Source organism: Crocodylus siamensis, chromosome 8 (genome assembly GCF_052110815.1).
Source record: "Crocodylus siamensis isolate JL-2025a chromosome 8, ASM5211081v1, whole genome shotgun sequence".
In the NCBI taxonomy this organism is placed as follows: domain Eukaryota; kingdom Metazoa; phylum Chordata; order Crocodylia; family Crocodylidae; genus Crocodylus; species Crocodylus siamensis.
Genome location: NC_143402.1, coordinates 74,128,417 through 74,145,386, shown reverse-complemented (window position 1 = coordinate 74,145,386; position 16,970 = coordinate 74,128,417). Strand labels below are relative to the sequence as shown.

Below are 16,970 nucleotides of genomic sequence, written 5' to 3'. Positions count from 1 at the left end.
ACAGAGACAACGCATTTAAGCGACTTCAAGCTGAACCTGCTATTGTCATTACACAGCCAAACAATACCTATAAACATAATTTGCCAAGTTTTCAATAGAATTAGATTTGGTATCAATTGAAATAAATTAACGTGCTCTATGAGCTGTCACAGAGCTCCAAGCTCAGGGCCTGGCACAGCTGGCTCAAGTCTACTTACAAAAAAAAAAAAAAAGCAAAAAGAACAGAATTTACAGCCACCCATTTAAGTGAAAGCTTTTCTCCACTATCATTCTTTACCATAAAAAATGCATCTGAGGTCTAAAAAAAGTTTTGTTACTGTAACTGGGATAATGGTATCAGCATTTGAACAGGAAGTTACTTTAGGAAAGTTCCAATGAATATAAGAGGTTAAAGATTTGTCTATGCCATTTTTAATACACTCACTGACAGATTTAAAACTAGGCATGAAGAGTAAGAACCACCTGTCGTTCTTGAACATATGGCCATACTTTTGCAATGTAATCTGTCTTGGTACTTGCATTATAATTCTTCTGGACTTGGAAAACTTGTGTTGTGCAGTAGTTAGCATACAGCATAAAACCATGAGGGAATTAACTGAATTCCTAACTCACAAGACTACTATGAACAACTAGATGCCTGAAGAACTTAAGAACTGGTTGAAAGGTGATAGGGATGTAAAACAAAAATAGAAGAAAAACTATAGATAGGGGAAGAGAGCCCGAGTCAATCAAGAAGTGCAAAAACTTAAGACATTACAAGCCAGACCTTTAGATGGCATAAAACATCATTGCATTGACCTCAGCAAAACTACAAGAATTTACATAATTTGATAATCTGGCCCTAAGAATGTATTTAAAAAAAACAGGAAGAAAAAGATACCAAAGCAAATTCATTTCTGACACCGATCTGTTGACTTTATAAGCTATAAAACAAAAAGGAGTTTGGCCCTTTTCTTTCTGAAAAAGGATTCATAGCACTTAGTTCATAAAAATCTTAAAGAGCTAATAAAATATGGTCTATTTAACAATTTCACATAAACAATGAGAAGTATGTAATAATTGTGGAAGTGGACTACAGTGCAAAGGATTATTTAGAAATATACAATGAATAAAGTACTTTAACTGTAACACATTTCACCCATAACTCCACATTTTGTTGAAAAGCAGGAAAGCATAAGCAACCCCCCTACCAATTATAAGAAAATGAAAACAAAATTAAGATGAAAAAAGTTTTTTAACTCAACCACTCCTAATTATTGTATCTGACACATATCAAGGAAGGAAGATCTAGATTAGCTGACACGTCCGTTCAGTTGAGGCAAAAGCATAAATGTCGTATGTTACATATAAATAAAAATGTCCCAGCCACAATATCCCTGCATATTAAAAGTACACTCCAATTACTACTGTTAGTAGATGCTGATCTAGTTTCAAAACCAATCTCACATTTTTCTGCTTTGTGCACCTTCAGTAAAAACAACTCTCAAGTAACCAGACACAAAATAATATTCTGCAAAAAATATTTTACAGTCATTCCTGTAACCTTAACAATGTTTTAAGAACAGTGTGTGACCAGGTACAAACAAAATGGAAAAAAAAGTTTCATACCCTTACCGTCTCCCATTGGACTACACAGATCTACAAAGAGATTTTAGAAGGCATAAATGGCATGGGCACTTATTTTGTAATGACTGAAAGACAGATGACCACATGTAACGTGCATCTTAGAAAACCTGCCTCCTCCCCCCAACATAAATCTTTAGGGAAGTGTAAGCGTTCCTTTTCCTTGGCAAATAAGCCAAAAGTGTATACCTGGTAGGGTAGGAATTATTGTGGAATCACAAAAAAAAATTTTTTTAATGTTTGTACAAGTTACTCAAAACCGTCAATTTTACTGAATTTTGTTTTATTTGCAAAAATAATTCACTTGCATAATTCTGCATTGATTTGCTGGGGAAAAAAAGTAAAGGAGCATTATTTTTGGCAAATAAATGTTGCTGCTTGAACACATGCTTCTCCAGGTCCCTTCTATTCAATGTCATATTTTATCCTTTTGTTACTCCAGTTTTAGAATTTATAAAATTTAACCTCCTGGATGCTGGCAAGTTTGGATGAAAGATTTTATTCCTTATGAAGTGAGAAAGAGAGCAGATAAATTCTGAGTCAGAAGTGATACTTTATTAGAGTCGGAGCTTGGAATTTTGAATCGCCAGATCACAGCAAATGCAAGAAACACTGTATATACGTTACATTTGTTCTCAACATAATTCACATTGTGCAGCACGTATCTGGTTTTACTAATAAAACCAATTTGCACAGCGGTTATTGGCAGATAGCTAACCACCTGACATCATAATCATTCCACTAGTAATATACAGCAAATCTGTTAAATGTAATCAAATAACGTGCATATACGACAATCCACGGACCGCTTTGTTTTTGTCCCAGTTACTATAAACATTCTGAATGACTGTATACACAATGGGGAGAGCTCTCTCTCAACTCAGTTTTACTCACCTCTTCTCCCACATCCAAGCTGTTACTAAATGCTTTCCATTCTTTCTTTATGGAACAGATTCAAAGTTAAATGAAGTCAGTGGAAAGACTCACTGACTTTAATGGGAGTTTGCAGCAGACTCACCATAGCTGTCCCTCCACCTTGTTTGCTACCTCTGTTGCAAAACCTCTGGACCACCCACCAATCAAATTTCATTGGGACTACTGCATCCAACTCTTCTCTTCTCTTCCTGTCCTCAAGTTTATGCAAGAAGCTGCAATTATATCACCTTTTGTGCTCCCCATTCTGGCCAAGACACCGCTCTCTCTGCATCCCTGAGTTAGTTTCTAGTCTGCTTTGCACCATAATCACACTCTTCAGTCTCATCTGCAAGACTGCTCCTTTTCCAGCTCCTGCTGTCAGTCTGATATACCTCAACATCTCCCTGCCATTTGCCTCCACAAAGCGACTTCATGCCTTTCTATTGCTCCTCCCAACACTTCAAATAACTGTCATGATACAATGAGCTCCAATACTTCAGAGTATGGACACACAGGCCGCGTCCAAACAAGCACAGCTGTGTGGTACATGGCATACAACACGTTCAGTTGTTCTCTGAACTGGAAGGGAACAGCACAGAGGGGGGTTTTGGCCCCTGGATATCCTGCAGGAGAAAAGGCGAGTGGTGCACGTGGCAGCAGTTTACACGGCGCAAGGCTGGAGCCTGGCGAGCTGGAGCCACGCTGCACTGACGGCCAGGCTCCGTGCAACAGGATCACCATTGCTGCCACTAAGACCCCAAGTAAGGCTGCTGGCCCCAGCCTCCCCTAGCCCACCCAAGGTAACGTGCGATGCGCCACAGTATTAAGCAAATTTATAACTTTTCAAAAAAAAAAAAGACTTGGAACAAACTCCCAGACTTAGATAACAGAACCTGGTGTAGAGTCATGGTAACAAAGCACAGCAGAAAAATTCACTGGTCTAATTTATATTAGTATAAGGCATGGTATGCATAGTTAGCCTAAGGTTGTTCAATGCAAATTAACTATTACCTACCACCCAGCCACCTGGTGGGAAATGTGGCAACAGTGCTAACTGTGCACACGTCTGCTGTAGATCTCAGTGTAACTTGCATCAGTGAGCAAAACCAACATAAATTATACTAGAAATATGTAGTGTATCCAGGCCCTCTCTGTTTCCTCCATCAGCTGAATTTCTTTCAGCTATGCTTTCCTGTTTGCCCTTTCTTCTGCCACTGCTGCCCACGTTGCAGGTCTGGAGCTCTCAAAATTACTAATAAAATCTGGAGATTTTACACTTCATAAAAGAAACTGACAAGATGTTCACAGAACATCTCACACCTATTTGGCAATGCCACCAATGCTGATCCTTCCCATATTTACACCTCTTTTTATGACCCGTTCCAGTGATATGTCTAACTTTGGGTTTGTTGCTGTGAGCTCCTTCCAGTAGTGTCATTGCCAAGGCTGTAGGAGTATTCATGCAAGTACAAAGTGAAGATTTTGGGCTCTTAAACTGTAAGCTAGTTAGGACTGGCACTTGTACATGGATTTCTATAAAACATTATACAGGTATTCAGCAAAGAGTTACAGAATCAGTAAATAATAAAATTATGCTTCAGTTTTCTACCCTGCAATGCTACTGGAGTGCTCATAACAATCACAATTTTACTTCGCGGCGAATGGGTAAAGTTGACCTACCAATCCTAATGCTCAAAGGGTCAGTTTTCTATTTCTATTTAGAGCAGTTTCATTCACCCATCATCACATGCTATAAAGAACAAAAAGACACTTCCGGTTTAAAGGTAGATTTGAGCCATCTGTAATGGAGGAATTCAACGCAGCAGTAACATACTATCTTTCATATTAAAACATTTGCATTTTGGTACCTGTTGGGACTCCAGGGTATGGTGGGAGTCATGCTGACATCTGGAAACAAAATACTGTTGTCCTTGATCCTGTCCAAGGCATAATGCATTTCACAGAGGGGTAAGCGATTTAACTGAAACTGAAGTTCAACCTATAGTACAAAATGAATGAATGAATAGATGTACCAAAACGTCTTTAATTAAAGAGGACTCTTTTTAGATTGTATTAAATATGATCTTTAAATTTTATTTTCCAACAAAGTACTAAACTTAAGGAAAAACTCAAGCAAGCATCATGATGAAAAGATTCATAAGAAAGTTAACTTGCTTAAGCACACTTTGAACATTGATTACCACAGAGAAATCCATTATCTTTGTAATGTAATTTGTTTGCTTTGATGTAAGAGTTCATAGTACTTTTAGGAATAATTCAGCAAGCTCTTATAGAAAAAAGAATTATTTTCTTAAGAAAATGTTTAAATTGTCTTTAAAGAATGAAATTTGAAGACAGGTTAAAAAAACCACTCTGAAACATTGATTACATAGAAATTTTCACAAACAAGTAAATGACACTATGTAACATATTTCCAAGACAGACAATACCCAAATACTATCTACTCCAAATTGTTCCTTCTAAAAAAAATGTTGTCAATATTGTAGTAGATAGACATCTAAGATAAATCACAATCTTTGCAAAAATGAATTCCTGAGGTTAGTTGCATGCTAATATAATAATTTTCTTTCTTCTCAATTACTGGTATTTTAATGCTAATAAACAAAGGGTGATGCCAACAAAATCTTGGTACGAAGGCAGAAACAATATGCACAGCGTGTTAGTATCCTTGGTTAAATGGAGAATTAAACAATGAATGATAAAATGAGTTTATCCAAAAGCATTTCTAAAGAAGCAAAGAGAAATCAGAAAAATGGATAAAAGGAACTCTGCAGGGGAAACAATTCATGGAAAAGAGCCACGCAGACTATAATCTACACATATTTAATTTTTCATTTATTAATCTCTCCAGGAACAAATGATCCTGACAAAAGTACTGAATCAAAGAATTAAATGTTGACATTTAAAAAAGAAGTCTGTATAAATAAATCTGACACAAAACATACTAATATAAAGGAGAAAGAAAAAGTTTGAAGTTGCCACATAATGACATAGAGATTATTATCCAATTTGAAGCACTGTTTTTCATAGAATAGTAACTACAGCTAACTATGTAATTACTGTGTGACAAGTTTAATTAGCATTTCATGATTAGTCAATAAGAACAAATAAATGCATTCATGGGGTTTACAGAAAGTGGTGTGTGTAGTGGCCAACATGAAAGGCCAAGTAATATCAACCTATCCAGAAGAGTCCCCTAAAGAAACATACCGCCTGGAAAATACACCAGTAATACTTCAAATGCCATTTTCAACCAGGAACTAAAAATACTCCATGAAAATGAGGTAAGTGCTACCTTGCCCACTTTATAGAAACAGAGCAGCAATTTGCTCACTGTGTTATATAAAGTCTCCAGCAGATCTGAAAAGAGAAGTTAAAGACAAAAATTTGGAGCGAAGGTACCCATGTAAATATGGAGAAAGTCCATCGAAATCCCTGAATAATTGTAATTTTATGCCATGCAGTTAAGGCAGAAAATGTGGTTACAGGTCTACCCTCAATCCCTGTTTTAACCACTACTTAAGCAATCAATCCATAATTACTTAAATCATTTTCTTATCACATGATAATTACTATTACCCCTGACTGCTAACTAGAAAGTTCAACTGAGAGTAAGCCTTTTTTATGTGTCTTTAAATTCATCTTTCTTGAGGCAGTTGATAGTATAAAGTCAAGCTAAAACTCGAAAAGCACCAGAAATTTAAGACAAAGTAGTGTTCAGCAATTCAGGACAACATGAAATGAATTTTTTTCTTACTAAGCTGCATACAAAAACACTTCATTTGCTACATAAAAATCCTTTGTGATAATCAGAAAAGCATTCTGAGCACAAAAAAAAAAAAAGAAATACGTGGTGATTCCTTTGACACATCACTGGGCTAGCTGCAAAGTTCAAAACTACCCTGGTCCAGTCATCATCAAATAAAGGTGACATTCATAAACCCCCTTTATCAGTCCTTACACCCCAACATGACCAACTGCTCCCAAAGCCACTTCTTGGTTTAGGCTCATTCTTTTAAAACTATTAGGCATGAAAGTTTTTTCAATTACTTCAGTGAGACTAAATACATTGGTAGGGCCTTGAACAATTAGGCATTTTGGAGAATATGTGAATATGGACAGTGTGCATATCTAATATGACACACCAAATCTAGTGCTGTTGCAAGTCTCCAAAAGCCAAAAGGATAATATTTGTCTCAAAAACAAGAAAAGAAAGCGAGAGATCAGTCAATCAAGTCAAGAGACCTTTCATGTTCTTTACTGTCAAGTTAAATACCAAATTTAAACCCAACCATGTAAATGAAACAAAATCAACAAAGCTTCACACATTCAGTGTGAATTTCACAAAAAAGACATGCAATGACTGGAAAAAGATTTAGGATTATTTGTAAAAAAACAAAACAAAACAAAAACCTGACTATCAACTGTTTAAGACATTTTATACTGCCCGCAAGCCATTTAAGTTCATCAGCTACTGTTTTAATTTTAACAAATAAAGAACATATTCTGAATTACGGCAGGGAGTTATTTTCTGAACCAGCCACTGAATAAGTCTCCCAGTCAGGGACTCAGGAAGGAGAACGAAGGACCTATGAATGACAAAGCTATGGCATACTTGTTAACATGTGCATTGCAATAGCATTGCCTGGGTCACCTACGGTTCCCAGCTGGAGAGAGGACTCCACTTGCTGGTGTATTTTTCATTCTTCTACTTTGACATGAATGATTTTGTATCATGTTTTGTCAGGGCATTTCCCTATAGCTGTCATAGGATGGTCTTTGCCTCTGAATACAGCTGTAACAGAGGGTAGAAGTGTGCCACTCTATAGTGCACCACTGCAGAGAGAGCTTCTTCCCCAGACTGGCGGCATACTGCTTTCACTGATGAGAGAGAAGCACCGAGTTTGCTCTGCTCAGCTTTGCATCAGCAATGCAAGAGGAAAGAGTGGGCAAAACCAAGCAGTCATTAGCGTAGGGCACCATGTGTCTCAAGGAGTATGTTGCAGCATAGCAGCCACACACCTCAGTTGGGAAGAGAAACTTACTGCTGTTCCTCCTTAAAGTTAGGTATTCACATTTCTACCCGGTCTTACTGTTTTAGCACACCTCTGACTCATGGAGCCTTCTTACACCATCTACTCCAATCCCTCACCAGAAGGCCACTAGACCTAATCCTCCAAAACTCTTTTGCTATCATGATCAACCACTTCACATATGCTGTCAGTGGATCTCCCACTTTGGATCCCCATGGCCCTCCAAGACATAGATCCCACTCTACATGTTACTCAGCTCCAGCAGCCAAAGCCCAGCCCTGCCTGATGTTTCCCCTTTCCCAGACCTTTTTAGCAAACTAGGTGTAGCCATGTCATATAGCTAAGCATTCTTAAATTATACTCACAACTTCTACATGGAAGAAGTTCCTGGTCAATAAATGAAAAGCAAGTAATTAACTGAGGCACGGACAAGCTAGGACTGAGATTTTCAAACAAATATCCAATTCCCAGTGAAATTCAATGGAGCTTGAGTGCCCAAGTCTAAGGTGCTCTTCTGACATTTCCAGCCTCACTGCCCTGCCCGAGATGGCCTGAGTCAGTGGCAGAGCAGAGGAGGAAACACAGCGGAACAGAGCCCAAGATTTGCAGCTAAAAGGTCCCCGCTAAAAAAAGTAGGTAGTAATATTTAACCATCTCTGTCGTCTATGAGAGCTACAGTTCCATGGATTATTTCCTGATGAAAATGGAAAGTTCATGTCAGAGTGTTCTCTTTCACGGCCTTTTCTAGGATTCTTGACCCACATTGCCAAAATTAAATCTCTCTTAGTAGTTGTATGTATTTTACCATCACACTTCAAAATACATATCTAGGTTTCTAATCTAACCAGGATGGAATCAAACCATTTGATTTGCTGTTTTGCTAAGTACCGACTAAAACTCTCCCTGGCAGAATGATCTTTATCCAGATTTTTATCTTTATTCCAGAACAAAAGACCAGTAAGAAAGAAAAAGGGCCCAAGACAACTTTCAAAACCCATGGTGTGAAAACCTGGCCCCACAAAATGCCCACTGACTGTGCATCCAAAGTCTTGATCTTGGGCTCCTTATTTATGTTTCACTGAAGAATCTCATTGAAATCACAGCTGATTAAAAACTAACTTAAGAGCTTCAGAATTTGAGAACTAGTTCTCAAACCAGAGTTACAAAGTATTATATTACGCTTCTTTCTGAGTAGCTGTAAGACCACATTCTTGTTCTAAGAAACTAAGAGGTCAGTATGGCTTCCCCTAGCTCAGGTTTAAAAGAAGTTTTAGAAGAAAAATAAATCAAAGTTACTAGCAGTCCCATCTCATTTTGTATTTCAGTGCAGTTTTTTGATAGAGCCAATTAGTGGCCTTAATCATTGTTTTAAGAAAACAAACACATACCAAGCACCCAGCAGTGTATAAGTATTTCAGACTAATTATTCATGTTAAATGAAGACATTAGGATTCCTACATATGTCTTCACAAAATAAATCGAATGGGAGGAGACATCCCATCAGTGAAAATGGATTTACCTCAATGAATTCTAGTGACCTTAATTTGAAACTCCTCCCGTTTGGAAGCAGGGTCAATCACCTTATCTCTACAATGGGCAGATAAGAGGGGAAAAGTCAACTAGAGTTTATTCTTTCATGTTCTAGAGGAGCATGTATTTACATTACCTGAACTATCTTGTTCACAAACTCCAAGACAAATACAGGCCACCGCTTCTATTTCTGTTCATTTCAGGTTGATTGGAAAGTAAACAGAGAATTGGCCCTATTGCCAGTAAGGTTGGCTCTGGCCAAACTTCATTTTTTTTAACATCTGCAAGCAGCCTTTGTGACTAATCAAGGAAGATATCTGGGTGAGAGACAATAACAGTCTCCCTTTATAAAGGCAATGCATCTATATTTTGTGCATTTGTTCTAGTTTTGTATTAATTAAATAACATCTTCATCTGTAAAAGGAATTTGGCCAGACCAGATCTTTCTACTACCTATACGGAGCATGAGACCTTGGGAACGACTAGATCAAGCCCATACAGATAGCATCTAACATAGTAGGTTCCTACCTATGAACCATTAGTCCTTACGTGCCATCCTGCCTTACCTGCTGCCTATTCATTCCATGAAACAACTCCCTTGTTCTTGTGAAATGAGATAGGAAGACAAACTATTTACAACAGGGGTGGGCAAAATGTGGTCCGGGGGCTGGATGCGGCCTGCCAAGCCAGTCTGTCCAATCTGTAGGGCCCCTAAAAAATTTAGAAAATATTAATCTGCCCCGGGCTGCCTGTCACGCGGCCTTTGATGGCTTGCCAAAACTCAGTAAGCAGTCCTCTGCCCGACATAATTGCCTGCCCCGATTTAGAAGAACCCCAAGGTCCAGAAAGATAAATAGTGAAGACAAGAAAGAACTTTTTCTCATCCTGTAGCCACTGTAGTTCCTTGGGTTAGTGTGGATCCCACTGTATTTGTGCATGCAGCTCCTGTTCACAAGTTTGGATTCTTTTTCATGATAACATTGTCCATAGAGAGCAAGGCAAGGAGGGGATAGAGGGGAGCTGTGCATGAACTGTGTGTCTCCTTATGCTCCTATAAGTGAGGAATAAGGATGGAGCAGCCATAACACACCTTCTGTTCCCTCAAATTCAAAGCCCAAGATTTCTGTGGACTCCAAAAAGGAGCAAAGAGGGTGGTTCATTGGGGATCACATCAACTGCATCCCTTCAGAGTACCACAGTCACTGTAGGATAAGTAAATGTTCTTTTAAGTACACTGAGTGTGGGTCTCACTATATGTGACCTCCTCAAGAAGGTGCAAATGAGAACTTTCAGTTGCACCATTTGCGTAACAACTGAAGGATTGCTCTCCCAAACCAGGCATACGCTTGGACAGACAAGTCCAAAACAGTACACTTGACAAAGGTCTGTGGGTTACTTCATATTACCCCCTTGCAGCTATCAGGAATTGGCACATTTCTAAAGTAGGGAAAACTCTGTTGAGGTTTGGTAGGAAAGCTACATCAGCTAGCAGGTAACACAATGATGCACTGTACTATCCATTCCCATATTCTCTGCAAAGAGACTGGTTCACCTTTAGAACGTCTGAATATGAAAATAAAGATTCAGGTATTCAGATTGCCACCCATTTTATTTTGGCCTTGTCAATGTAACAAAACAAATCCTTAGATACATTCTGTGTATAATTTATTTTCTCTCATGCTGAGTAGGAAGACAACAGGCAAGATGATTGACTGAATTAAAAGAAATTCTGATCCACTATAGAAATTAACTTTGTGTGACGTTTCAGCTCAGTCTTACCCCAACAACCACAGTACGGATGGGCAAGGCTGGCAACATGTTTTCAAGATTCACTCGTATGGTGGATAAACTCAATATTTTTTTAAAATAAAAACAATTGATTTTTTAAATCAGATTTGTTCATTTAATTTTATTTTGGGGGTTTTTTGTTAATATGCTTTTTAAAAAAAAAAACCTATACAAAGATCGTTTTAATTTAAGATATGTTAAAGCTCAAAGATATCTTCATGGAATAGGGATTATAACTTCTAATTATATCCTGTTTGAGACAGTATATTCATGTAACCTTTTTAGAAAAGTTTTGTAAATAGGTCACAACAGGTCATGGATTATATTAGGGGCCCAATCTTATGGGGTTCCCAGAGGCTCCTCTATAGATTAGTAAAAATTAAAGAAAACCACTCTACCCAATGGGACTCAGTGCTCAGTCTAGAAGATCCCATTAAGCATCTCTGTGGTCCTTAGTTTCAGTTCTCAGACCGTAGATTTGTGTCTCTACAAATAACATATTTATTAACAACAGTATATGGAGATGAGAGATAACAGACCTGATTACCTACCCATCAGCCCTCTTGTCTCTCTGCAAGTTTATGCACACAGAATCAAGCCCTTACCTCTCTCTAAAAATGCAGTTTCAAGAAGTAAAATGAATAGAGAATACCAAACAAGAATGCACTTTTTGTAGAAAACAATGATAAAATTAAGGCCTCCTGACCAGCGATTTAAATTGTGGTGTAATCAATTTGATTTAAATCAAATCCATGCTGCTACTCACCTCCTGTCGAAGTAATAGCTACTAGAAAGAATATTAACATAGTGAGCTCGTGTAAGAAGCTAACTGACCAGAAAAAAGCATGCAAAAGTCCTTCCAGAAATTTCACAGAAGGAGAAAAGAACAAGTGTCCATGTAACAGCTGATTTCAAGCTGACCTCAACAAAACAAGATGAGAGGCTGGTTTGTTTTAAAGTGCAGTAAATGTTTAAGAATATCAGGGCTATAGGTTGTAGCTGTGTTGGTCTAAGGACATACAGAGACAAAGTTCTTTGGGTAAATCCAGTATCTTTTGTTAGTTAGACCAACTCAAATAGTTGGAAAAAATTCTTCTTTGCAAGCTGTTAGGCACAAACACCCTTCACAAGGCTGAGGAAGCATCCACAGTCGGCATATGCTCTTCCTGGATAGAATGAATAGTAAAGCAGCGAACAGCTGGTATGCATACAAGAAAGGCAGTCAGTGACAATGTAAATTAAGGAGTCAGTGGATGAGAGACAGATTCGGGGGGTGGGGAGGAATGAATGTAACTGGTAAGTAGTGGAAAGGTACCTGGGGAGTCAGATGTCAGGCAGGTTATAATGTGTCATAAATCCAATGTCTATATTTAGTCAATGATTTTTTGTATCCAACCAGTAGGTTGATGATGTGAAGTTCATAGGCTCATCTATGAAAGGTGTTTTGTAAATTCCCTTTGAGGATTGGAACTGAGAGCCTGGAGAGAGAGTGGTTTTCATGTGAGAAATGTGCCCCCACTAATAATTGGGTATTCTTGTCTTTGATAGATTTCCGGTGTGCGTTCATTCTAGTGCACAGTTGTTGTTTGGTCTCTCCTATGTATTTTCCATCAGGGCATTTGGTGCTTTGGATGAGATGTATAACATTTCTGGAGGTGCAGCTGTAAGATCCAGGAATGGTGATGGTTCTGTTGTGGGGTGTAGTAATTGTGGGGGTGATGAAGTGTTGGCACGTTTTATATTTCTTGTCATGGTGTGGTCTGGATCCATTTGGTGTATTTTGGGCCATAGGAAGTTTGCTTCTGGTGATGAAGTTAGCGAGGTTCAGTTCTTGTTTAAAAGCTAGGATGGGTGGATCTGGGAAGATCTCTTTAAGAATAGTGTCTTCTTCTAGTATGGGTTGCAATAGTTTGAGGATTTTCCAATAGATTCCAGGGCAAGGTGATATGTCATCACCAGTGATGTACGATTCATGGGTGTTTTGCTCTGTGCTGCAGCAATTCTTCACATGGTATCCAGGTGCCTCTTTCAAAAGTGTGATCATCTCTCTGGAGGACTGTCCTTGTTGAGTGAAAGCCTCTTTGAGATTTGTGAGGTGACAATCCCAGGCGTTCTCCTTAGTGCAAATTCGGTGGTATCGGAGGGCTTGGCTGTATATTACAGCTTTCTCAGTGTGGTTAGGGTGACTGCTGGTTCTGTGCAGATATGTATGTTGGTACATCGGTTTCTTGTATATCCTGGCCTGTATTTTAACATTCTGGACAGTGATCATCATGTCTAAAAAGGACATGTTGGTGCTGGAATATTCAGGAATCTGAAGGAGGGATGACGATTGTTGAATTTCTGATGGAAAATCAATCAGACTGCAGGTTTTTCAGTCCAAATGATGAAAATGTCATCAATATATCTAAAGTATAGCAAGATTTTGATGGTGCAGTCCTTGAGGAATTCTTTTTCCAGGTGGCTCATAAAAAGGTTGGCAACCAGCCATTAGACCTACGGACTTCAAGACTAAGTGAGGGATCTATGCAAGGTGCTATGAGATCAGATCTGGGACTGAGTGCATCATGTAGTAGACCAACTGGCCAAAACTTAAAATTGCTTCAGTACCAGTAAGCTGATACCAATAAATTGTATCAGTAGGCTGATACAAGAATGATCACTGCTTTATCTCTTTTTGCTTTGGAAATTGCCTGCATGTTAAAGGGATGCAGAAGGGGCTTTGGGACCACTGCAAAAGAAAGACATCCCACTATAAGCCTAGATTTATACCCCCTCTGGAACTGAAGTTCTGGGGGTACTGACCCCTGTGATATATAGGTATATCCCTTAGGGTTCTACAACTCAGAAGAACTGGCTTTAGGAGGAACTGCTGCAGTGACTACTTAATAGTAGGAATCAACTTTCTGTACAAAAAGTCTTCCAGGTTGATGCTGACAGCCAAGAGATTAAGAACCACCAGGCCTACCACACAGTGTGCCACCATGGAGAGTTCTGGATGGCTTCCAGACTGAGGAGAGACAACTAGGCACTCCCTTTCATGTTGATGTACAGTACAGCACAAGTATTGTCCAGAATTTATACTGTAGAGTTTCGAAGAACAGGTAGGAATGTCAGAGGTTAGTCATATGGTTTAGAGCTCTAGGAAGGACACTGATGTGGAATCTCATATCTCTATGGATTAGGTCCCTTGCTTGCGTATTTGGTGCAGATTGGCACTCCAACAGTTAACTGTGAGGACATATCAAATGAAGTGCCTTACAGGTCTGCCTAGAATCTTGTATTGTTCAATACTGTCATTAGCAACATGGATAATAAACCAGATAATATACTTATAAGATCTGAATACATGAAGCTGAAAGGGGTTGCAAACATTTTGGAAGACAGGGCTGGAATTCTGAATAATACGATTTTGACAAATTAGAGAAATGGTCTTACATCAACAAGATGAAATCCAGTAAAGACAAATGTGAAATATTTTTACTTCCTAAGTACAATTAAGAAGGAGAGAGAATAAGTATATATACGCAAAATGAACAAGGGTCATCTTGGGATGTATTGACAATACTGGTGTAAGACATGGAAGGTAATTATTCCCGTCTTTTCAACATTTGGCCTCTGCCAGAAAATACTATGCCCAGTTTTGGGCATCCCACTTTAAAAAAGATAGACAAATGGAGAGCCCAGGAAGAAAAGCAACAAAGATAAGAGATTCTGAAAACATCAGTGTTTCTAAGAGGCTGAGAAAATTATCAACAAGGGAAGGATGAAAGAACTGTTTTTTCTTTAGTCCAAGAAAGAGAAGACTGATGGGAGACATGATGTATTTTCAAATATGCAAGAACTTTGTTATAAAGAGGACAAGGACCAACTGCTTTCTATGTACACTGAGGGAAAGGCAAGAAGCAACTAAATTAATTTGGAACAAGAGGTTGGATTTGATATTAGGAAAAAAATTCTAACTAGAAAAACAGTTGAGCACTGAAAGAGTATAAAATCCCTCTTCTAAGGGTGGAGGTTTTTCAGAGCTGGTTAAACAACCATCTATCAGGTACGGTCTAAAGTAAACCTGCTTTCATCTCGGAGCAGAGAGAACACCCTTATGGGAAAGAAGTCCTCTGATCTCTCCCAAGATGCTCCTCTCCATCTTGCAACTGTGCCTATGCTCAGACTGACTCAACCTCCAATGACTTGTTTATGGCCTGGCTTAACTGCCTGCAGTTGGTAAAGGAGCTAGTGTTATTCGCACTAAGACTGTCCATGCCAAAGTAATCAGTGTTTGGAGTGGTGATGTCAAGCAGGCAATGTTACAACAACTGGTGCCAAGGTCTTCATCAATATGAAGGTTGCCAGCATTGTTGCCATCAATACTGACAACACTGTCTTTCCTTGACTTTTTTCCACTGCTCAGTCTCAAGATGTGGTTGGTACTCAATGCAGCACTGGCTGATGCTTGTTCATCCATTTTCACTTTGATCCTAATTGCCCCGTGGGTTGGGAGTGATCTGCATGAACTACTTAGTGATTGTGGCTTGAGGCAAGTACCCCTGGACTTTCAGGGCCTGGTGGAGGAGGAATTGCACACCAAGGGTATCTGACTCTCCTAAGCAAAAGCAGCATTGGCTGTGTCTTGTCTTCATGAAGATATGTCCTCCACAGGGCAGGTTTGAATATCAGGGTTTTGGTCCCTGTCCCCTGATGGAAGGTCATAGATACAAGGAGGCACAAGGCACATAAGTAACACTGCCAAAAAGTTGCTATGAAAAATAAATCTGGTCTCAGACACATGAGACAAACACATGCCAGTGGGATCCAAACTTGAAGAAAAACCAGACTATATGAAGTCAGGGTGGTCAAGAGGTAAGAGAGCAAAAGACACCCGAGAGATTAAAAAACAGGAAGAGAAAAAATCCCTCTTAAACTCAGTTAAAAATTATTAAGCGACTTTCATGAAAATGGTCTTGCTAGATGGGAATGGTGGAAGCCAAATAAGTGGTTATCAGAGAAACAGAGTCAGAGAAGACCTTAATAAGAACAGGACTACATAGTTTGCTTAGTGATTCTGAAGACAAAGGCAGGAAGAAGAAAGGATAATCAAAGAGCTTGGGAGGGTTGAAAGAAGAAAATTAAAAAGAAAATATATGCCCTTCCTCAAATACATGCCATGAAAATAAAGAAACTGGAAGCTCTGCAGTTCAAGTCAACAGGCAGACACAAAATGGGCTTTGTGTTTGAACCTGCTTTCAAAAGCCTCTGCTTCTAAATCAGCTTTCAAGCTACATCCCCATGAACAAACACATGTAAGCTAGGATCTGCTAGTTTACAGGTTATTTAACCATATCAGAAAAAATTTTATATCAGAAATGAGCCTCATTAAAATATATTTTTACTCTGTAACAGTTCTAAATTATTAATTCTGTTACATATAAAAATCAGATTTAAATATAAAAGTTTAATCTACCTGAAATTCTTCTTCTCACTAGGTTTTCTGTGTATAATGAGGAATAAAAAATTCTAATCATATTTTTTCTAGTTCTGCGGTATGTAATTACTTTGGGAAAAAATGTAGAGCAATCTCTTCTCACAGCAGGAAACTTCTATTCAAACATACCTGCATTTCACAATCTGCCCGAAGATTAAGTTCTTCACAGCATTCCCTGGATACTCTCAAGAAGATATAATCCTTTGTTTTCTCTTCAATAGCTGCTTCATAAACCTTCTCTTTGGTTCCTTGGGTTTGTGCTGACTTCTCTTTAGTGACTGGCAATAAATAAACAGCATTGACTTTGGTCATCACCAGCCGTCCAGCCAAAGTGTCTTCAGACAGAGTTTCAGTGAGCTTAAAGCGGCCAAAAAGTTGTCCATTTTGGGCATACTTTGCACCTCCGGAAACACCAGTAAGCATGAAGCTTGCTACAATCTGCAACTGCACTTTTATGTTGAACCTAAACAAGAAAGTACCAAGTTAGTGCAGAAAAAGAAAGTTGATTTTAGAAACCAGGGGACAGAGACAATGGTAATAACCACCCTGCCCCCCACAATTCCCAGGTTCAAATATGC

At 38.7% G+C, this 16,970-nt stretch overlaps 1 protein-coding gene across 2 annotated transcripts in view; it reads right to left on the bottom strand.

The window, feature by feature from the left end:
* The window catches only part of HELZ (helicase with zinc finger), a 170,273-nt gene that overhangs the window by 100,134 nt on the left and 53,169 nt on the right, over nucleotides 1-16,970 (bottom strand). For both annotated transcript variants that reach the window (XM_090059492.1, XM_090059493.1), the window contains exons 12-13: nucleotides 16,522-16,855; nucleotides 4,407-4,537 (exon numbers count right to left, since the gene is read on the bottom strand). In XM_090059492.1, coding sequence (XP_089915618.1) covers nucleotides 4,407-4,537; nucleotides 16,522-16,855 — 465 coding nt within the window. The remainder of the gene's footprint in view (nucleotides 1-4,406; nucleotides 4,538-16,521; nucleotides 16,856-16,970) is intronic.